Source organism: Ailuropoda melanoleuca, chromosome 13 (genome assembly GCF_002007445.2).
Source record: "Ailuropoda melanoleuca isolate Jingjing chromosome 13, ASM200744v2, whole genome shotgun sequence".
NCBI classification, from domain to species: Eukaryota; Metazoa; Chordata; class Mammalia; order Carnivora; family Ursidae; genus Ailuropoda; species Ailuropoda melanoleuca.
Genome location: NC_048230.1, coordinates 12,394,500 through 12,419,113, shown reverse-complemented (window position 1 = coordinate 12,419,113; position 24,614 = coordinate 12,394,500). Strand labels below are relative to the sequence as shown.

At 34.5% G+C, this 24,614-nt stretch overlaps 1 protein-coding gene across 5 annotated transcripts in view; it reads left to right on the top strand.

Moving 5' to 3' along the window:
- Positions 1–18,968, top strand: part of BRIP1 (BRCA1 interacting protein C-terminal helicase 1) — a 180,727-nt gene extending 161,759 nt beyond the window's left edge. For 3 of the 5 annotated variants that reach the window (XM_002924348.4, XM_034640446.1, XM_034640447.1), the window contains exons 18-20: positions 9,362–9,444; positions 12,147–12,470; positions 15,977–18,966. In XM_002924348.4, the coding sequence (XP_002924394.2) occupies positions 9,362–9,444; positions 12,147–12,470; positions 15,977–16,827 (1,258 nt within the window). In that variant the 3' untranslated portion in view covers positions 16,828–18,966. Of the gene's footprint in view, positions 1–9,361; positions 9,445–12,146; positions 12,471–15,976 lie in introns of all 5 variants that reach the window. The other 2 variants (XM_034640449.1, XM_034640448.1) reach the window with 2 other exon arrangements.
- Positions 18,969–24,614: the final 5,646 nt, after the last annotated feature.

Genomic DNA, 24,614 nt, shown 5'->3' with positions numbered 1-24,614 from the left:
TCTGCTGGAAGCCTGCTTCTTCCTCTCCCACTCCCCCTGCTTGTGTTCCTTCTCTCACTGGCTGTCTCTCTCTCTCTGTCAAATAAATAAATAAAATCTTTTTTTTAAAAAAGTTGATTTTATTTTTTTAGAAGATTTATTTATTTGAGAGAGAGAAAGAGTGAGCACAAGTGGGAGGGGCAGAGGGAGAGAGACTCTCAAGCAGACTCCCAGCTGAGTGTGGAGCCCAACACAGGGCTCGATCTCATTTTCCTGAGATCATGACCTGAGCCGAAACCAAGAGCCTTAGATGCTCAACTCACTGCAACATCCAGGTGACCCTAAAAAATTGATTTTAAAAAGATAAATGGAATTGATAAATCTCTAGGTAACTGACAAAGAAAAAAAGGGAAGCTCAAAATTACCAATCTCTGGAATAAAAGAAGTCATATTACTATACACTCTGCAGATGTTAAAAAGATAATATGGAAAAAACTATACTATATGCATACATTCAGCAACTTAGATGAAATAGACCAATTCCCTCAAACCCACAAAGTACCAAACTCACTGAAGATGAAAAAGATAACCTGAATAATCAATCCTCTGTCTAGTAAAGAAACTTAATTTTAGTTTGAAAAAAATCACCTGGATGAGTTCACTGATAAATATTACCAAACATTTAAAGAATAGCTCCAATTCCATTTGATCTCTACTAGAAAATAGATCTATGGAGCACCTGGGTGGCTCAGTTGGTTAAGCCTCTGCCTTTGGCTCTGGTCATGATCTCAGGGTCCTGTAATCGAGCCCTGCATTGGGCTCCCTGCTAAGTGGGGGGTCTGTTTCTCCCTCTTCCTCTGCCCCCCCATTCTCTCTCTCCCTCACTCTCTCTCTCTCTCAAATAAATAAATAAAATCTTTTTAAAAATAGATAGAACCTTTCCCAATTCATTTTATGAGGCCAGCACTATCGTACCAAAGCTAAGTGAAGACAATATAAAAACAAGAAAGAAAAATACAGACTAATATCTGTCAAAACAATAGGTGAAAATATTCTTAAAATATTAGCAAATTGGGTGAGATGTGCAAAAATGACAGAGTAAAGACCTCTGAAAATTCTCTAACGAAGGAGAAAACAGGCTAAATAATTAGAATCAACTTTTTCAAAACTGTAAATTCACCAGTTTACAACATTCCAGGAAACACTTATTCATGAAAATGGCTGAATCTCCTTAAGAACAGTGAATGTTGTGGGATTTTCACTTGCCCAGTTCCCATTCCCTCTCTTCAAGTTCACAGTAGTTTTAAATCATGGTGAAAGCCAGCAATCTGCCAGCCACAGGGAGGGCTGGAACTTATTCCTTGAGAATTATCATTATGGAATCTGTCTGGTAATTTCCTGGAAGACCCCATTCATAAGGCTATCTTTATATGACCCGACTAGGAGCTCACCCAGGCAATTAATTGTTTAATTTCATAGCATTCTGAGATGATGACTGAATTTGGGCCAAATAATAAGCTAACTAAACAGCATAAGAATTATTTTTAGAAAGTCACAACAGCAACAACAAAAATCCTTGAGCAGAGGGAAGAATCTGAATGCTACAGTTGCCACATTGTATTATTTAAAATGCACTTTTTTCAACAAAAATTATGACATCTGCAAAGAAAGAAAAATGGATGTCCAATACACATGGGAAAAAGCAATCAATAGAAAGTGTCCCTAAGGTAGTCCAGACATTGTAGTTAGTGTATAAACTTATTTTAAATATAGCCAAAGAACTAAGGAAATAATGTCTAAAGAACTACAGGAAACTATGAAAATGGTGTCTCACCAAATAGAGTTTTTAAAACGAAGATAGAATCAATAATAAGATAGAATTTTTTTTAAAGAACTTAATGGAAATTCCAGATTTGAAAATTACAGTAACTGAAATGAAAAATTCATTAGAGTTAACTCAACAGCAGTTTTAAGCAGGAAGAAGAATCAGTTCACTTGAAGGTAAGTCAAATGACATTATCCAGTCTGAGGTATAGAAAGGAAAAGAATGAAGAATAATGAACATAGCCTCAGGGACTTGTAGGACCCTGACAAGCACACCAATGTACACATAATGGGAGTAAACATTCATCTGCACATCTAAGAAAACCAGCAAATTCGAAGTAATTTAAAATCAAAGATATGTAGACATGTCATAATCAAACTGCTAAAAGACAAAGAGAATCCAGAAAACAGCAAGAAAAAACAACTCATAAGACATCCTCAGTAATTTTAGCGTATATCTTACTGAAAACTGTGAAGAGCAGAAGGCAATGGACATATTTAAAGAAAAAGACTGTCAACAAAGTCTATTATATGTAAAAAAAACTATACTTCAAAAGTGAAAGAGAAAGTAAGACAGTCCCAAATAAACAAAAACTGGAGAATTAATGTCCAGAAAACTTGTCCCACCAGAAATACTATGGGGGATCCTTTTTGGGTTGAAATGAAAAAACACTAGGCAGTCACATAGCCATATGAAGAGATAAAGAGCATTCATAAAAGTAATTTCATAGATAAATATAAAAAACAATATAAATGTATTTTATACTCCTTTTATCCTATTTGATTTTTAAAACAACTGCGTAAAGCAATCATTTTAAATATTTGGTGATAGGCATTGTCTTGGGGATTCCCTAAACCGCCACAGGTTCAGTAATTCACTAGGAGCAGAAACACATTCATCATGTAGTTGTATGCATATATAGGATCTATTACATTGAAAGAATATGAAGCAAAATCAGCAAAGAGAATAGGCACATGGGCAAAGTCTAGGGGAAAGCAGGCAAAAGCGTCTAAGGCTCTTCTCTCAGCGGAGTCATATGGAACACACTTAATTCCCAGCAATGGTATGTGCCAATTAGGAGAGCTCATTAAAGACTCAGGACCCAGTGTTTTTATTTGGGGCTGTTCAGATAGACAGCCTCTGCCTAGCGTTTCCCCAAAGTCCAACCTCTTAGAAATAAAGCAAGATGGGGTGCCTTGGTGGCTCAGTCGGTTAAGCATCTGCCTTCAGCTCAGGTCATGATCCCAAGGTGCTGGGATCGAGCCCCGTGTCAGGCTCCCTACTCAGCGGGGAGCCTACTTCTCCCTCTCCCTCTATGCGCTCATGCTCTCTCTCTCTCTCTCAAATAAATAAAAATCTTTAACAACAACAAAAAAAAAGAAACAAAGCAGATGTTCAGCATTAATCATTGTTAGCACAAACATTTTAAACACAGGGAGCATCGTTTTATCAGTCAATGATTGGAACCCTCCTGAAATCTAAGTTCTGAAACACCAAAATCTACTTTGTATGCAAGCCTCTGTAGGGATAAGCAGTTTGGTGTGCTGTTACCTCTTTTCCATACAGGCATACAATGTATAAAGAGGTAATTTATATTACAGTAATAACACAAAGATAAGGGGGGAAGGAACAGAATTATATAGGAGCAACATTTTTGTATACTATTGAAATTAAGTTGGTATTAATCCACGTTAGATTGCTATAAGTTAATGTGTTAATTAAAGCAGCCAGAAAGAAAATAACTCAAAATAATAAGAAATAGCAAGAAGTTAATATGATACATAAAAATACCTATTGCGCACAGGGGGTGCCAGGGTGGCTCAGTCGGCAGCATCTGACTTGATTTCAGCTCAGATCATGATCTCAGGATCCTGGGATCGAGCCCCATGTCGGGCTCCATGCTCAGTGGGGAGTCTGCTTGAGGATTCTCCATCTCTCTCTCTCTCTCTAATAAGTAAATAAAACTTTATTTTTTAAAAAATTTATTTATTTATTTTAGAGAGAGAGAAAGCACAGGCAAGAAGGGTTGGGAGAGGGGGAGAGAATCCCAAGCAGACTGTGCTGAGGGTGAAACCTGACATGGGGCTCCATCCTTCAACCCCGATTTAAAAAAAAAAAAAAAACCATGACCCAACTATATGCTGCCTATAAGAGAAACACTCAAGCACACAAACACACATACACACACACAAATAGATTAAGGTTCACAGATGGGAAAAGACTTACTATGCAAACAGTAAACAAAAGCAAGCTGGTTGATTATACTGATATCAGACAAAATAGACTTTAAGACAAAAATTGTTAATAGAGACAATAAATATTCCTTTTTTTTAAAGATTTTATTTATTTATTTGTCTGAGAGAGTGAATGAGCAGCAGGCAGAGGGAGAAGCAGGCTCCCCACTGAGCAAGGAGTGTGATGCAGGACTCGATCCCAGGACCCTGGGATCATGACCTGAGCCAAAGGCAGACGCTTAATGACTGAGCCACCCACGCGACCCCGAAGGCAGTTGCTTAACCAACTGAGCCACCCAGGCATCCCGAGACAATAAATATCCTATAATAAATTTTCACTTCATCAAGAATATGTAACATTCAACTATGCAACATATACACATATATGTAACTAACCCAAGGATCCGAACTCGTATGTAGCAAAAAATGTCAGAAATAGACAATTCAACCGTTAAATTGTTGGATACTTTGTTACCCTACTTTCAATAATAGAACAATTAGAAAATCAATCAAATGGAGTGTTGAACACTATAACCCAACAGTTATAAACCTAACATATCTATTACACTCCACCCTCCTAAGGTGCATTGGCACATTCTTCAAGATAGACTATATGTTAGTCTATAAAATCAGTCTCCAATAAATTTTAAATGGCTAAGAACATAGCAAGTATCTTTTATGATCTCAGTGGAATGAAACTGGAAATCTAATCTAAAATCTATAAGAAAAAATGGGAAACTCATAAATATGTGGAAATTAAAGAACACATTCTTAACCAATGGATCCAAGAAGAAATCACAAGAAAAACTAGAAAATACCTTGTGATGAGTGAAAATGAAAACACAGTGTACAAAGTTTGAAGATAAAATGAAAGCATTGCTCATAGAGAAATTTATAGTTGTAAATGCCTATTTTTTTTAAGAAAAATCTGAAATAGTTATCTAAACTCCTACCTTCAGGAATTAGAAAAAGAAGGACAAGCCAAGACCAAGGCAAGCAGATCAAAGGGATAACAGATACTAGAGTGGAAATAAAGGAGAGAGAATAGAATATTCAGTAGAAAAAAAATAAGGATAATAAAAGTTCTTTGAAAAGATAAAGAAAATGGATAACCTTTAACTAGACTGACCAAGAGAAAAATACAAAAAGGACTTAAATTACTAAAATTAGGAATGAAAGAGGTTGCTACCAACCTTATAGAAATATAAAGCATTATAAGAGAATGGCTCATGACAACAAATTACATAACTTAGATAGGATGGACAAATTCACAGAAAAATGCAAGCTACTGAAACTGACACAACAAGAAAAAGATCTGAATAGATCTATAAAAGTGAAAAATAGAAGAATTAGTAATCAGAAAATTTCCCACAAAGCAAAGCTCAGGACCAAATGCCTTCACTGATGAGTTCTAGCAAATATTTAAAGAAGGATTAACACCAGTCCTTTACAAACTTATGAAAAGTAGAAGGGCAAACATGTATCATCGTATTCTATGAGGCCAGTATTGCCTGTTACCAAAACCAATCAAAGACATCACAAGAAAGGAAAACTACACAGCAATATCTCTTATGGGTATAGGTGCAAAAGTCCTCAACAGAAAAGTAGAAAACTGAATCCAACAACTTACTAAAGGATTATACACAACGACCAAGTGGGGTTTATCCTGGGATTACAAGGTTGGTTCAACATCCAACCAATTTTGTTGGTCCAACTAAAATCAATCAATTTAATATACCATATTAGTAGAATAAAATACAAAACCACATGATCTCAAGAGGAGAAAAAGCATTTGACAATATCTAACACATTTTCATGATAAAACACTCAAGATAGTAGAAATAGAAGGGCATCTGTGACAAACTTGTAGTTAACATCTTAATGGGGAAAGACTGAAAATTTGCCCTGATGTGTTTGATAACAAGATAAGGTTGTCCACTCTCACCACTTGTATTAAATATTGTATTAGAGGTTCTACATGGGGCAATTAGCCAAAAAAAAAAAAAAAAGTATTTGGATTGGAAAAGAAATAAAATTATTTTAAAATTTGCAAATGACATGATATTCTACATGGAAATCCTATATCCACAAAATATAACTGTTAGAGCTAATAAACAGATGCAATAAGTTACAACAAACATTCAGCATACAAAAATCAATCACTTTGTATACAGTGGGAATAAACAATCCAAAAATGAAATTAAGAAGTGCCATTTACATATTGTAATAGTGTTGTGACAAAAAGTGGCTACATTTGTCATAAGCATAATATAGAGACTTGTTAAATCACTATGTCGTAAACCTGAAACTAATGTAAAATTGTATATCAATTGTATTTCAATAAAAATAAATTTAAAAATTTTCATTTGCAGTAAAATCAAAAAGAATAAGTTACTTAGTGGTAACTTTAACAAAAGAAGTACAAGACCTGTACTCTGAAAGCTACAAAACATTGTTGAAAGAAAATTTTGAATAAATGGAAGAATTCTATGATGACAAATTGGAAGCCTTATTGTTAAGATAATAACATTTCCCCAAATTGATCTACAGAGATTTAGTGCAATCCCAAAATACCAGCTGGATTTCCTGCAGAAATTGAGAAGCTGATCCTAAAATTCACAGGGAAATTGAAAGAAGCTAAGAATAGTCACAAAAATCTTGAAAAAGTACAAAATTGGAGAACTGGCAGTTCTCAACTTCAAAATTGTTGCAATGCTACAATAATCAGAACTGTGTTGTACTGGCATAATATAGACAAATAGAATTGAAGGTCCAGAAACAAACCCCCATATTTACAGTGAGCTGATCTTTGACAAAAATGCCAAGACAGAGGGAGAAGAAGATGGTGGAGGAGTAGGAGGACCCTAGGCTTGTCTTGTCTGATGAAAACAACTAGATAACTACCAGATCATCTTAAATACCCCAGAAGTCAACCTGAAGACTGACAGAACAATCTCCACAACTAAAGGGAGAGAAGAGGCCACACTAAAGAAGGTATACCGTGCTCCTTGCTGTTCCCTGACTATGGTCAGGTAAGCTCTTGCTCCAGGGTCTTTGCACTTGCATTTCTCTTTGCTAGAACACTTCCCTTCCACATATATACACAGCTCATTTCCTTACCTGTGAAGAATCTTTATTCAAATTATGTTTTACAGTGCTCAATATCACCATGTTTAAAATTTAGCACCCCCTACCTACGTTCCCATTCTCTTTCCCTTTTTATTTTTTTCCTTAATACTTAGTACCTTCTCATATATTATATGATTTTCTTATTCCTGCCATGGACTGAATTGTGCCCCCCTCAAATTCATATGCTGAAGCCCTAATCACCAATGTAATGCTATTTAGAGATGAGGCCTTTGGAAGGTTAGGTTTAGATGAGGTCATGCAGGTGAGGCGCTCATGATGGGATTAGTGCCCTGATAAGAAGAGACACCAGAGATCTTGATTGTCTCTCTCTTTCCCTCTCTCTTCTCACCCCCACCCATGTGAGGACACAGTGAGATGGCTGACCTCTGCAAGCCAGGAGAAGAGCATTACCAGGAAACTAAATCAGTTCACACATCTTTCTTGTACTTCCAGCCTCAAGAAATGTGAGAAATAAATTCCTATTGTTTAAGCCATCCCCCACCCCAAAAAATGTGCCAAGACAATTCAGTAGGGGGAAAAAAGTCTTTTTAACAGATGGTGTTGGATAATTGGATATCCACATGCAAAAGAATGAAAGTAGTCCCCTTCTTTACACCATCTACAAAAGTTAATTCAAAATGGGTCAAAGAATAAGAAGGTGTAAATCTTCTTGTCCTTGGATTAGGCAGTGGTTTCTTAAATCTGACATCAATAGCACAACTAAAAAAATTAGATAAATTGGGCTTTGTCAAAGTAAAACTTTTGTTCTTCAAAGAACACTACTAAAAAATGGAAAAGAATTCACATATGGGAAAAAATATTTGCAAAAAATGTGTCTGATAAGGGTGTAGTGTCCAGAATATATAAAGAACTCTTATAATCCAACAATAAAAAGACAAATAATGCAGTTTTAAAATGAACCAATAATTTGAATAAGCATTTCTCCAAAAGAGATATACAAGTAGCCAGTATGCACATGAAAAAATGCTCAACATCACTACTTATTAGGGAAATACAAATTAAAACCACAGAGAAATGACACTTCACACTTCCTAGAGTACATATAATGAAAAAGATGGATAATAACGAGTGTTGGTGAGGGTATGGAGAAATAGAAAATCTCACACAAAGCTAGCAGAAATGTAAAATTGTGCAAGTGCTTCGGAAAAAAAGTGTGGCAGTTCCTCAAAAAGTTGAACGTTGAATTCTGTACAACCCAGCAATTCCACTTGTAGTTCAATTTATATGAGATTCATATGGAATTCATAATTCCAAATGTTCATAGCAGCATTATTCATAATAGTCAAAAGGTGGAAACAACCCAAATGCCCATTAACTTATGAATGGATAAATACGATGGAATATTATTCAGCTATAAAAAGGAATGAAGTACTGATACATGATAGAAGTAGCCTTGAAAACATCATGCTAAGTGAAAGAAGCCAGACACAATATGCCATATGTTGCATGATTCCAGTTATCTGAAATTTCCAAAATAGGCAAATTAAAGAGACAGAAAATATATTCATGATTGCCAGAGAATAGGGGGAATAATTGGATAATTGGGAGTGACTAGTGGACACTGGGTTTCTTTTTGGTAACATAAAAATGTATGATAGATAGTGGTGTAGGGCGCACAACTTTGTAAGCATACTAAAAATCACCAAATTGTACACTTAAAATTTTTTTTAATTTTTAAAGATTTATTTTTTTAGAGAGAAAGCATGGGAACAAGAGGCAGAAGGAGTGGGAGGTCTCAAGAGAGAGAATCCCAAGCAGACTCCACACAGGGTGCAGAGCCTGACACGGGGCTCTATCTCAGGACCCTGAGATCATGACCTGAGCTGAAATCAAGAGTTGAACACTTAACCAACTGAGCCACCCAGGCAACCGTTGAATAATTTTTAAAATTAAAAATTTTTTTAAAAAACCAAATCCAACAATCTATAAAAAGAATAATGCACCATAACAATGTATGGTTATCTTAGGAATGAAAGAGGGAGAAAGACTCTAAAGCAGATTAACACTGAGTGTGGAGCCTGGTATGGGGCTTGATTTCAAGACCCTGATATCACAAACTGAGTTGAAACCAACAGCCAGATGCTTAATCAACTGCACTACCCAGGCACCCTGTTGGCTCTTATTTTCAAAGTAATTTTTGTTTGATTTTCCTCCCTATTTTCTTTTTTTATAGGTGTATTCGACACAAAAATGATTGGGGAGCTCTTATTCTGGTGGATGATCGCTTCAGGAGTAATCCCAGTCGATACATATCTGGTAAGATTCTCAGCTGGGTTTAGAGTAAGAATTAATAACAATCTTTGGTATTTAATAACTGCTAGTTTTAAAGAAAAGTTTTGGACAGAATTTGCATTATTAGATCAAACATGGAAAAATTCACATTGATGGGAAATGTAGCCTTTTTAATGCTTATGTGTTTACAAAAAAATCTTTACAGAGGAGAATCTGGTTAGTTACTAACATAGTTTTAATCAGGATCCTTCAATCTCATAATGTGGAATTTAATTAAGTAACAGAATAATAATTTATTTAGCATTGTCTGGGAAAAGGCTGTTCACAGGAATGAATTTTCCAAGAAATAAGTTTTTACATTTAAGAGCATAAGCACATTTCCTTTGGCTGCTTAGGATTCTTTATTCTTTCATTCTTGATTGTACTGAAGTTTTTGATTGTTTGTTTAGAAATGCTTCAGCTGTTCTACAGTTCATGTTAGTCATAGCTGGTGTTTTCTAAAAGAAAAAAAACACCACTGTAGACCTCAAGATAAAGTAGGTGGTCATTTTTTCCCAGCTCAAATGAACAAATATTATGTGCCTATAGTTTTTACCCAGCAGTCACACAGTCCGTTTAGAGTCAATACCAGCAATCCATCTGTTATTAAAGAACTGTTGGAAATACTTGCATCTTTATTATCTTTAAAGCTGAAAAGTTCATACCATACTATGATAAAGAGATACAAAGTTTTAAGTTTCTTTCAGATTAGCTACCTGTGCGTATGGACTCTTTCTATTTCAGAGCCTAATATTTGGTTTGGTATTAAAATGTACACACCTGGATTAAAGCACTCTTTTCTGCGCTTTCCCTGTAAAGCAAGCCATTGAGCTTAGGTCCAGACATAACTAAAAGCAAAATGTTAAATGCTTGTGTTTAGTCAGCAGGTGGAGCTCAGATTCTTTGAGTTTTCAAAAGCAACCTGACATTTTATTTTACACTGAAAAAGCTTTCTTTGACTACAAAAATTTCCAAACGTGAAAGAAGTGACTATAATACTAAAGTTTTTCAATTTTAGCAAATTTCATGTTTAATCAGTATAATTATTTTCTCCAAGCAAACAAAAATAAAGAAGTTTAAGGGAAATGCTTATTTAAAATGTTCTTCTGGAGCACCTGGCTGGCTCAGTAGCTAGAATACAGTACTCTTGTCTTGGGGTTGTAAGTTCGAGCCCCATTTTGGGTGTAAAGATTACTTAAAAATAAAATCTTTAAAAAATTAAAAAATGTTCTACTTGTCAACTATACTTCAACTAAAAAAGTGCAAAATCTGAAAACAAGTTTTTCTTATTTTAAAATCTTAAATTTTTACCTGATAGTTCAGATTTGTTGAGAGATTTTTTTTTTTTAAGATTTTATTTTTAAGTAGTCTCTACACCCAAGCTCAAGAGTTGCATGCTCCGCCTACTGAACGAGCCAGGTGCCCCAGAGATTTTTTTAATTAAGAATTTTTCATTATTTCTGTATGAATTTTGTTTATTTTTTTCTGAGATTCATAAAAGTGTGAAGTCTTCTTATCTAGACAATAATAGCACAACAACATACAAATTCCTTTTGATGGCTTGTCTTTGTTTAAATTCAGTTTGCATTAATTATAGAACTCAATTTGATTTGCATTAAATATAGAAAAGCTCCATTAAAAAAAGAGTAAAGGAATGTATTTGAAATGAATGTATCGCAACTTGAAGCCCTATCTTACTTTCCTTTTTCTTAAAATACCATAGTGACTTTTTTTTTAAGATTTTATATATTTATTTGAGAGACAGAGAGAGTGTGAACCAAAGAGCACAAGCAGGGGTAGCAGCAGAGGGAAAGGGAGAAGCACACTCCCTGCTGAGCAGGGAGCCCAACACAGGGCTCGACCCCAGAACCCTGAGATTATGACCTGAGCGGAAGGCAAACACTTAACTGGCTGAGCCACCCAGATGCCCCCCATAGTGACTTTTTAAACTACTTCAGAAAACGATGATAGTTTTAGTAACACCAGCAGAGAATATTTATTTTCTAAAAGTCCAAATATCTGATTTTTGAATTTCATTTTGAAATGAAACAAAACACCTTATACTTTCAATATGATTCAAAGTTATATAGTTTTCACATGTCACGGTCAAATCATATCCCTTACAACTTGATTATTTATATATTAAAAAATAATTGTTATAAATATATAAATAAGACATGATAGTCCCCAATAACATTGTTATTCCTTTCATTCCTAGGATAGTTTAAGACATATGCGGAGTTGAGGGAGAAGGCAACAAAAAACCTATGAGACTGGAATCTTGAATTTATTTTCATGAAAGAAATCAAAGTTAGAAAGTTGGAATGGAAGACTGTGTTGTTTACAACTTCTAGTTTCCCTAAAATTAAAGTGTAAGCAATATTTGTGGGAAATTATGATGAAATTAAATTTGCCTTATTTCCGCAGATATTCTAAACTGACAAATAATACATTTCTCCCTTTCCACTCTGCTCCCACTGCCTCTTCCCTCCCTGCAACTGATAATCATTGCGTATAAAAAAAAAGTTACTAATACATGTGCATAGGTACATATGAAGATATTTAGGCAGGAAAATATTGAGAATCATTTTGTATACCTTAAATTCATGTAGCTTACATCATTAGAAAAATTATCTAAGTGTATTCTTAATGCATAATATCCTCCTTGGGTTTACTTTTTTCCTTAGGACTTTCTAAATGGGTACGGCAGCAAATTCAGCATCATTCAACCTTTGAAAGTGCACTGGAGTCCTTGACTGAATTTTCCAAAAAACACCAGAAGGTTATTGGTGTATCCAAAGCAGACAGAAAGTTTATACAGGACAGTGAGTCTACACTTGAAGTGACCTGTTTGAAAGACAATTTAACTTACTTATCAGAAGCAGCAAGTCTTCTAGCACCAGAAAATCCTAGGAAAGGTGAAGCAAAAATGTGTGTCCAAGAACGACAGTGTCCTACAATAACTAAAAGTCCATCTCTACCAAGAGGCATCATCTCCAGAAAGGAAAGAGGTTTGAAAAGTTTTACCCATTTACATTTGATAGAGAAGTCTTTCATTATATCTAGTGAAATGATATTTATTGTGCTGTAGATTAATTTCCTTAAACATGTTGGTCTGAAATAGAAGGTGTTATCATAAAATAATGAAATAGTATGGTGTACTGGAATGGGAGCAGACTTTTGTCAAGAGACCTAAGCATATTTCCTGGTTTTCCACTTACCAGGTTTGCCACTTCCTTAGCTTTCTGACCATGAGTAAGTCACATAATTTTTTTGAATCTTAATAGAAAAAGTAATCTCTGCATACCTGTCCCTCAGGTTGGGCTGTAAAGATTTAATAAGATGATAAATATCATAGCATGGTAAAATGCTGTACAAATGATACATGTTTTTCTAAAGGCTATAGGAAAAATTGGTCTAGTTTATAGATACTTCTCTTACATGATTTCTTAGTTTAGGGAAGTGAGAGTCATTTATTCTAAATGATAAAAAATAATTTTTAGAAAATATGTTAGAGGAGTGCCTGGGTGGCTCAGGTGGTTGAACATCCGACTATTGATTTTTGGCTCAGGTCATGATCTCAGGATTGTGAGATCGAGCCCCATGTAGGGCTCCATGCTCAGCAAGGAGTCTGCTTGAGATTCTCTCCCAGTCTCTCTTCCCCTCCCCCCACTCGTGTGTGCACTCTCTCTCAAATAAATAAATCTTAAAATATGTATATTTATTAGAATATAATGATCTATATCAGGGATTGGCAAGCTATGGCTTACAAACAAATTCGGCCATCTGTTTTTGTAAATCAACTTAATGGAACATAGTCACATCCATTCAGTTACATATGGTACACAAAAGCAAAGTTTAGTCATAGTATGTTTTGCACTAGAACAGCATAATTGAGTACATACATACCTCAGATGTGCGGGTTTGGTTCCAGACCACCATAATAAAGCAAATATCACAATAAAGGAATTCAAATGAATTTTTTGGTTTCGTAGTGCATATAAAAGTTATGTTTACATTACACTGTAGTCTCTTAAGTGTGAAATAACATTATGTCTTAAAAAATAATGTATATACCCTAATTTAAAAATACTTAAATGCTAAAAAATATAACCATCTGAGTTTTCAACAAAAAGCTGGTGGAGGGTTGTGCCTCATTGTCGATGGCTGCTAACTGATCAGGGTGGTGTTTGCTGAAGGCTGGGGTGGCTGTAGCAATTTCTTAAAAAAAAACCACAGTGAAGTTTGCTACATCAATTGACTCTTCCTTTACCGAATGATCTCTCTCTAGCATGCGATACTATTTTATTCAAAAGGGGAACTTCTTTCAATATTAGAGTCAGTCCTCTCAAACCCTGCTGCTACTTTATTAACTAAGTTTATGTAATATTCTAAATTCTTTGTAGTCATTTCAACAATTTTCACAGCATCTTCATCAGGAGTAGATTTCATCTCAAGAAACCACTTTCTTGGGGCGCCTGGGTGGCGCAGTCATTAAGCGTCTGCCTTTGGCTCAGGGTGTGATCCCAGTATTCTGGGATCGAGCCCCACATCAGGCTCCTCCGCTGGGAGCCTGCTTCTTCCTCTCCCACTCCCCTGCTTGTGTTCCCTCTCTCGCTGGCTGTCTCTGTCAAATAAATAAATAAAATCTTTATATAAAAAAAAAACCACTTTCTTTGCTCATGCATAAGAAGCAGTTCCTCTTCCATTGAAGTTTTGTTATGAGATGGCAGAAATTCAATCACATATTAGGCTTCCCTTCTAGTTCTAATTCTCTTGCTATTTCTACAACATCTCTACTGAAGTCTTGAATCCCTCAAAGTCACCCATGAGGGTCCTTCCAAGCTCCTCTTAATGTTGATATTTTGACCTCTTCCCCTGAATCATGAATGTTCTTAATGGCATCTAGAATGGTGAATCCTCTCTGGAAGGCTTTCAATTTTTTTGCCCAGATTTATCAAAGGAATCCTATCTATGGCAGCTGTTGCCTTACAAAAATGTATTTTTTTTTAAGATTTATTTATTTATTTATTTTAGAGAGAAACACGAGCAGGAGGAGCAGAGGGAGAGAGAATCCCAAGCAGACTCTGTGTTGAGCACAGATCCCAATGTGGTACTTGATCTCATGACCCTGGGGTCATGACCTGAGCTGGAACCAAGGGTCAGATACTTAACTGACTCTGCCACCCAGGTTTCCCCAAAAATGTATTTCTTAAATAATAAAACTTGAAAGTAAAAATTACTCTTTGATCTATCTTGGTTTCAACATGTCTTCCTCACTAACCATATCATTTCTAACTTTTGATTTAAAGTGAGAGACAAAAATAAAATGAGAGATGTGCGACTCTTCCTTTCACTTGGACACTTAGAGGCCATTGTAGGATTACTGATTGGCCTAATTTTAATATTGTTGTGTCTTAGGAAATAGGGAGGCCTGAAGAAGAGGCAAGAGATGGAGGAACAGCTAGCTGGTCAGTGGAGCAGTCAGAACACAGACATTTGTCTATTAAGTTCACTGTCTTACATAGGTGTGATTTACAGTGCCCCAAAACAATTACAATAGTAAATCAAAGATCACTGATCACAGATGACCATAACAAACATAATAATAATAATGAAGAAGTTTGAAATACTGGGAGAATTACCAAAATGTGACACAGAGACATAAAGTGAGCAAATGCTTTTAGAAAAATGTTGCCTGTAGGCTTGCTTGATTCAAGGTTGCCACAAACTTTGAATCTGTAAAAAATGTAGTATTTGCAATGTGCAGCAAAGCAAAGTGCAATAAAAGGAGGTACACTAATAGTTGCAACAGATACAATATGACCCACAAAGCCTAACAATCTTTACTATATGGCCAGATATAGAGAAAGTTTGCCAAACTATAGTCTGTATCATTGGATATCATTTTAATTGTTTTAACTAATATAAGATAGTTTAATATATCAAGTATTAAATATTCACTTTGTAGTATCTGGTGGTTAAAAAAAAATAAATGTCATATTGAATTCAAGGCCATTAGACTGGTAATCAGGAAGCATAAGTTCTAGTTTGGGTCTGAATACTAACCAGTTTTATAACTTTAAACAAATAATTTAGTCTTTGTGGTTGCCAGTTTCCTTTAGGGAATTAATGTAGGTCAGTTTTTCCCAATCCTTGGTTAGTGGATTTTCAAGGCAGATTTTTATAGTGTGTTTCCTCTGTTACTCAGCCCTCTTCCTATTCCTTTTTACCCCTCCTTTTTTCATTCACTTCTGAGTCCTCTGGTGTGGAATTTGATAGTTTACCAGACAGCATTATAACTTGGGCTCAGAATCACTGGAGACCTAGGATTCCTTTCAGAGTTCACATTTTGTATCTTATGTTCTAAGATGGAAGTCTTGCTACTATTGGTTGCGGGCTTTAAATTATGATCCTATACAGTTATTTCAGTATTTTTAACAAAAATTACATTAATGTAACAATTATTATATTATCAGGAGCAGAAAATAACACTCTTAAGTTTTTGTATTCATAGATGATCCTGTATTATTGGAAGAGTCTGCCCAGGCAGTGAAAGCAGAAAAAATTGTGATTTCCAGATCCACAAGCCCAACCTTCAACAAACAGACAAAGAGAACTAGCTGGTCTAGTTTTAATTCTTTGGGACATTATCTTACTGGTGAAATTCTGACTGCAACACCTAAGTTTAGGTCACCAGAGGACTGTGCCTCTAGTGTTTCCACTTTTGAAACAGAAAAGGGATGTAAAACAGTTTTGCCACTCACTGATAAATGTGAGTCCTCATCTCTGACGGTGAACTCATCATTTGGACCATGCGCTCAATCAGAAATCACTATTTCATCAATAAAGATTGATTCTAATCTTCTTAAAATAAATGATTCCAAACAGCTGTTGTGCTGTGAAGAAGCCCTGGATCCAGACATTGAATTGTCTCTAGTTGGTGAAGAAGCTGAACTTTCCACTTCACATAGAGCTTCTGAAACAGAAGCAGAGGATGAATCTATCTATTTTTCACCTGAGCTTTATGATCCTATGGATACAAATGAAGAAAAGAATGAACTAGTTGAAAGTGATAGAGACAGTAGATTGGCTAATCATTCAAACTGCATTTTAGTTGAAGATCTTTTTGAAATTAGAACTATGAAAGGAGTGGATTCAGTCCAAGAAATGAAAGCTGAGGATTGCACAGACACAAAGTTGAATAGACTCATGCATATTAAAGAAAGTAAAATTGGTAACATTCGTAGTAATGTAAAAACAACTCACATAAACGAATCGGAACTGGGGAAAACTTGTGAAACAGACAAAAAGAACTTTAAACAGTCTCCTTCCAAAAATAAAGGTGTGTTCCCTGGTGTTAAGTAGTAATATTTAACTGTAACACTATAAAAATATGTTGTCATGCTTATATTAAATGCTATTGTAAATGACAGTTTCTACATTGGATAAATAGTATAGGTTTTTTTATTTTAAAAGTATTTTTCACTTTAATTTTTTGGTATTAGGGTTTTTTAAGTCTTATGTTCAGAATGTAAGTTTTATTGGTTTTGAGTTTTGATAAAGTGATTTGTACAAAATAATTTCCTCTAACAAGATTTTTTTACCTATATACAATTTAAAATTAATCTGAAAGATATGTAGTTTCCTTTAAATTTCACATAAATATTTGTATTTTGTAGTCCTCTTCATCCATTTATTTTCATACTGATATATAAAAATGAATAGCAGTCTAATCCAGTCACACCTCAGTCATGGTTTGCTATACATTTACCTCAAATCAGTATATTATTTTAGAAATCAAAGTTTTCTTAAAAGTTTATTCCTGTATTAAACTGCTTACTTGTAAGTAATTAAGAATTAAGAAGACAACTGTGTGTTTTTATTTGATATTGCTTTACATTTTTCGGTTTTTGATGAACCAAAATCAAGCACATTTTAAGCAAATTATGTAAAGTTACAAAATGCCAAATGAATGACTAAATTTTCAATTCTAATTATTTAGCTTCATCATCATTGTGGAAAAAAGTGACATGTTCTAGCATGAAGGCTATAATTATGAAACTGTTAGGATAGAAAACTTCATATATAAATTTTATAAGTAAACCCAAACTGTAACTGCGGCCAAAAAATGTTCTCTTAATGCTCACTAATTTTTCTGTAAATTTTGGCTCTCTTTATGTGTTTGCGAATGAAGCTATACTTCTGATCAATAGTGGTTATAAAAGATGCACTTCTCTGTCATCATTCCAAAAATATATTCACTCATCTTTTTCTAAGAAACATCATTATTCAATGGACATTTAGGCTTTGTGTGGGTGATTTGAATTGAAATTTTGAGTTGTCAAGTTGTGGATGTGGTTTATTATTTTCAAGTCAAAATTCCCAGCAGTCAAGTATTTTATACATTCATTTGGATAAATGAATTATTATTTATCTATATATTTGCTTTTATTTTGAAAGTGTTTAGATTGAATACAGCTTGTTTCTATAGCGTTGGATGGTACAACTGTAAGCATAGTTCAAAGAAATTTAAATTGATAACTTACCAGTTAAGGAATTCATCCATAGATTAGGATCTATATCCTTATCTATTAGATCCCTAGTATTATATATTTTCTTTAGTTGATCAATGAGGATTAAGCTACAAACACTAGAATAGAAGATAATTTCTAAATTGTTTTGAAAGGATGAAATTATTTATCCTTTCTGTTATAGTTCCTAATCCACAGATAAGGGTAGTGGGGTAGTAGAAAGAATACTAGGTGGAAGACAAGAGACGGGTACTCTATTCCTGGCTCTGCCACTAATTTGCTAAGTCACGTTGGCAATCACCATGCCTTTTGAGAAATTAGTTTCATCTGTGAAATTCAGAATTTAGTACTGTAAAATCAGGTAAATCCCTTTTAGCTTTAAAAATCCATAGTTTAAAGGAATATATGTTGATATTTTATTCTGAGTCAATTTTCATTTGCTTTTGTTCCAGAATGCTTAAAATAAAGTAAACCATTTTGTAGAAGAGGTGAAATGACACTCATCTACCTTTAAAGAATAACTATATGAATATGCTGCTTAGTAGCTTGAGAAGCAAGATATTTATTTTTAACAGTGCTGAAATTAAACCATTTTCGACCTTTAAAACTGCCCTTAGAAGAATTGGTAAACTATATGAGAAAAATTAAGCACAGTATTTTTTAGTCATACCTTGGTGTATCATCCAAATTAACCTCAAATTTATTCTCTCCAAAATCTAATTCTCTCTGAGGCTAAAAATTTCCATTAACTGAGAATGTATGTAGGGATCTGACACTAGCATTTAGAGATTCCAGAAGGTATTTCAAAAATGTTGTGCAATGATCACTATTGAAATAGGTATGGGGTCTCCAAAGATAGTGACTATGACCAGGAAAATATTGCAAGAATTAAAGTACCAGCCTTTATGGGGCATCTGGGTGGCTAAGTCAGTTAAGTGTCCAACTCTTAATTTCAGCTCAGGTCATGATTTCAGGGTCATGGGATCGAGCCCCAAGTCGGGCTCAGCATGAAGTCTGCTTGCCCCTCTCTGCTCCTCCCTCTGCTCACGCACACGCTCTCTCTAAAATAAATCAAATAAATAAATAATTAAAATCTTTAAAAGATTTTTTTTTTAAATATTAAGTACAGCCTTGGGGCACCTGAGTGGTTCAGTTGGTTGAGTGTCTGACTCTTGATTTCAGCTCAGGTCCTGATCTCAGGGTCGTGAGATCCAGCCCCACATCAGGCTCTGTGCTCAGCAAGGAGTCTCCTTGAGATTCTCTCCCTGTCCCTCTGCTCCTGCCCCCTCCTCTCTCTCTCAAATAAATAAATAAATCTTTAAAAAAATAATGAAGCACCAGTCTTTATAATAGAGTAGGAGATAGAACATTTTAATTAGTAGTAATGTACTTTTAAAGGTGATGTTTTGGAGACTAAATTAAAACATGTGAAAGCATTTAAAGATTTTTATTTGAGAGAGTGAGAGCACATGAGTGGGGGGAGGGACAAAGGGAGAGAGGGAGAGAACCTCAAGTAGACTCTGCACTGAGCCCAACTTGGGGCTCCTTCCCACGACCCAAAGTGAAATCAAGAGTCGCCGCCCAACTGACTAAGCCACCCAGGTGCCCCTAAAACATGAAATTAAAAGAGTATTTCACACATGGCAGACCCTCAAATATTAGCTAGTGAGTCAGTCATATATCTGAAGTACACACACCCTTGCTTTATGTGAAGATTTCCCTGATGATGATAGATAGAGATAGGGAGATAAACTGACAATAAAGAATTGTTATATAATAGGAAGGAAAAACTATTTGGCTAGTTAATTTCTTAAGGCTTTGGAGATATATAAGATAGAAATTGTTTATCAGGTAATTTGCCTTACCTGTTCAATGGATATGAAATAATTATACCAAATTTATTTAAGGCCTGAAAGTACATAAAGCATACCTATAGCCAGGAACCAGGAAAACTTCCAGTTGGAGAAAGAGCTTTATTGATGGAAGAAAGGTACAACATAGAGTAGATGTTTCATGACTTGACTTTTGAAATTTAGATAAGTCATTTAAAACTTTTTATAATTGTATCAGGAAATTAATGAGAGTTCTTACTATGCTGCTACTATGCACTTAATTATTACATGATTTTTAATTTGCCACTGTAAGTTCACATGAGGCTTTGTTTCTATTCTTATGAACTTTGTATTAATTTTTTAAAAGCCCTTTCCATATTTTTCTGCAGTGACTTTGTCATGTTTTTCTGAAGTGAAGTACATTCAAATATTCTAGGATTGCTTAGACTTCATGAAATCAAAGTGCCTCTTGTAAAATCACTTGAAAGACTGGTTATTGTAGTTATTTAATCTCTAAGTTATGGCGTTTTTTTGTGTTTGATTACCACTCAATTATTTTTGCTCATACCTCAGATTTATCAATGAGCTGCACAAGATTTTACTTTAACCTTTATGAATCCTTGATAGTTTCTTATCTATTCCTTAGACAAATGCAGTCAATCTTTTATAAATAGGCAGTATTAATACTGGACTTTTTCATAATAAAAAATAAATTTAACGCCTCATCAGACAATGAATGTCTTTTTTTTAAACTTTTTTTTTTTTTTTAAAGAGTTTATTTATTTATTTGACAGAGATAGAGATAGCCAGCGAGAGAGGGAACACAAGCAGGGGGAGTGGGAGAGGAAGAAGCAGGCTCACAGCAGAGGAGCCTGACGTGGGGCTCGATCCCATAACGCCGGGATCACGCCCTGAGCCGAAGGCAGACGTTTAACCGCTGTGCCACCCAGGCGCCCCCAGACAATGAATGTCTTAGGCTAAAACCGTAACATGAAGTATATGTGCAGCTATTAAATGTACAATAAAGAGCATCACTTCAGGAAATGGAAATTTAAACAGATGACCTAGGCTTATGATTCTCTAGGCTTAAACGATTTTCATGTCTACCCAAAAAAAAAGAATTTTGTTTCTTAAAGTTTCATTTGATAGAACATTAGCTGCCCAGCTTCCTGTACTCTACAATGGAGCCTTGTTATAATATCCATGGGATCTGAGCCAGTGGATCACCTTATTGGTGAAACCACCTTATAATGAAGTGCTTTCAGTAACTAAACTCTTGGACAAGGTCCAAAACAACCCATCTTATACCAAATTCCACTCTGTAATAAACAAGCTTCAATGTATTGAAAGAAAAATAAAAGCTGCCTGAAACGTACTATTCCCAGAAATCAACCTTTGAAAATCTAATGGTAAATACTGATTAAAAAGAATATTTTTTAACAAGGCATAATCAGGTAGTTACTTTAGTGCTTTTTTATAATAAATTCGTATTTTTTTTATCTTGGTCTTCCTTTTTCAAGCAATTTATATGATTTTGATGCTCTTATGGTTTTCCCCCAAATTCTGTAGTATTTTACATAAAATTATTTTACATCAATATTTATAAAACTCAATATTAAAATGTTTCATTTGGCTCTTTGCTATTATAAAGTACTAAATTGTACAAGTGGCATATCATTTAAATTGTTAGATGCCATCATCTCTAATTTATGACTCATATATAGTTGAAACATTTAAAGATATTAAATACTGATTGTTATTTTGAATCAGGTATAGTCTTCGTATATTTTTCCTTTTATTCAAACTAGTGTTATGGCATTTAAATATTAACATTCTTTCAAACATTGATCTCTTTCATCTCTTGTAAAAGGACCCGAGTAACCTGCTTTGCCAGTCAGGACTTTATTGTATTGCATGTGGAGCTGAATTATTACCTAAAGCAGGAGGTAGGAAATATAAAAAATTCTTTGTGCCGTTCTTAGTATAGGCCTACCTAAAATTATAATAAAGTGGGTTGATGTATTAATATTTCCATATTTCAGTCTTTAAAGTTGATTGCAATATACATGAAGTTTATTACCATTAGACTCGGAAACATGTTCCAATTCCACCTGCTGTCTTACTTTGGGCAAGTTACTTAAGTTCTCTGAACTTCCATATTTTTCATCTTAAAATGGAGATAAATAATAATTTCATAAGAAATAGATCAAACATTATGAGTATCAAATGCAGTAGAGTGCATAAAAGCTTTTTTTTTTTTTTAAATCAGGCAAGGCCGATAACAGAATTTGGGGTCAAAAGAATGTTTGATTTTTGGCCCTGTTACGCACTGAATGGCCTTTGTTGAGCTTTGGCTTTGTCTTCTGGGGGGAAAAAGTGAGCAATATCTACCCAAGAAAATTGTGAGATTTATGCAATATGTAAAAGTGCTTTATAAATTCTGAAGCACTGTTCAAATGTTAGTTGTTAGGAAACTGAAATAATACAGTATAATGGTCATCTCAGTATGCTGAAATTATACCTTCAAAGGACTAATAAACCTGTTAGAATTTGGTCCATATACTCAAAAGCACTTTGAGCTTCTTTCAAAAAAATCTCAATATAGTTATTCTTTTACTAGCAAGACCTACATCATGAAAGTTTATTTTCCATTTTTACATTTCATTTTTATATCTTAAAATGTGTGTACATTGCGAACAAAGAAAAAGTGATCAAAGGAACACCAAAATCTATAAATCCCATTGAGAACATTCTATGTAAGATCCATAGGGAAGGGATTTTTTTTTTTTTTTTGGTATATATTATTCACTTCTGTACTCCCAACGTCAAATTTTTTATTACATGTATGGTGCATTCTACTAATAATGTATTTATTTCTCTCAGGACTTTATCATATGACACTTGACTCTCATAAATGTGTATTTCATTTGATCAATTTCTAGACTCTAGTGACCTTTCTCTTTCAAAATGTTTTATTCTTATTTCTTTAATAGCATTATAGCATTAGATCCTTCACATCTTCTCTAGCCAGAGATTGTCTACTCTTTTTTTTTGAAAGGTGTACTTTTATCAACTTTACCTACAAGGAATGCTGGGCTTTTGCACATTCTATTGTGATGTCCATGAACAGTATTATTTTGACACAATTGGATTCTAAAATATTAATTGAATTTCATATTAACTAATTGATTAGCCAAAATATCAGCTATTTTGTAAACCTTTCATTACCACCCTATGATAAAATTAATTATTCCCAATGTAATATTTATTGCATGATATTGCAAGTAATTATGTAGAAGTGTGTCTCTCTCTGACACACTGTGACTGCCCAATATTAAGGACAGTTTCCCATATTACCTAGCATTTGTTCATCCACTCACTCATTTAGTATATTTTGAGAGGCTACTTTACATTGAGAGCTATTCTATGCTCCAGGGATACCAAAGATGAGTGAGACAAGGATCGTATCCACCAGGAATTCATAGCCTACTTAACACACAAGCAAACATTTATGGTACAGTGTAGTAAGAGTTTCAATAGAGGCAAAGCACACATCAGTGTTAAGTATATGCATACTGGTATGCATAATGATTCTAGTTCGAGGATCTGTAAGTTAACAGCAGAATTTGTTTAACACAGGAAACACCATCTGACAGATATTCTTTCATTTTTTAAAGGAAAAGTGCTTACAATTTTGAAATATATTCTTGAGGAAATTCAGGATATGCTATTTGTCTTGATAATCCCATCTTCAGATCTCTTAGCCTCTCTACTCAGGATTATAGAGTGTTGACTTACCTAAAGGAAACAAAACAAGAACATAGCAAGTAAACCTGTAGTTCTTTTATTGTATAGCATATAGTCTGTCATAGAGCTTTTACAACCATTAGCTCATCTGGTTCTCAAGATAGCCTGCCAAAGTCAGCAACACATTAAAAATGAGGAAAATCAAACAATGAGACCACAAAGTCATGATGTTCTTTCTACTGCTTTGTTGCAGTTTTGTACTTTCATACTTTCATAATGATTTTAGTATACCTTTATTTCCAAAAATCTCTTTATGAAAAGTATAGTCTTAGAATTCTGAAAGCAGGCTTCATTATCTTATTTTTTTTTCTAAAGGAGTATTTTCCAAAATCATCTTAACATCTATAATATTAAACAAAAATACATTAACATCCATTAAGGAGTATAACCTGTTTGAGGTCAGAAACAGTCCTAGAGAATAGTATACTGCTTGATACATAGGAGGAGCTTAATAAACATTTTTGATAAGAAGTAATCTTTTCAAAACAACCCAAAAAACTTAACATTGCCTTAAACATAGCTAACTAGTGATGCTAGAATCAAAACTTGTGCACAGGTATCGTAAATTCTAATTCTAGATTCTTAACACCTTACCAAATTACCTTATATGAAAGCTTCAGTTTCTTGACTTCTACTCTTGTGATTTCACTTCCATTTCATCCACCCACTTCCATTGACTATACTGTGAAACTTCCTTATTCTGATCTTCTGTCCTCCAGCTTTTACTCCATTCCTCCTTGTATACCAACTCCCGTGGTTTTCTGCCAGTGTATCAACCTCCTTCAGTCTTAGCTTCCTTCCTTCTAAGTTTGGAACTATTCTCTTGCTGGTGTCCTGAACTCCTACCTTTTTTTTTTTTTTTTAATTTTATTTATTTATTTGACAGAGATAGAGTCAGCCAGCGAGAGAGGGAACACAAGCAGGGGGAGTGGGAAAGGAAGAAGCAGGCTCATAGCAGAGGAGCCTGATGTGGGGCTCGATC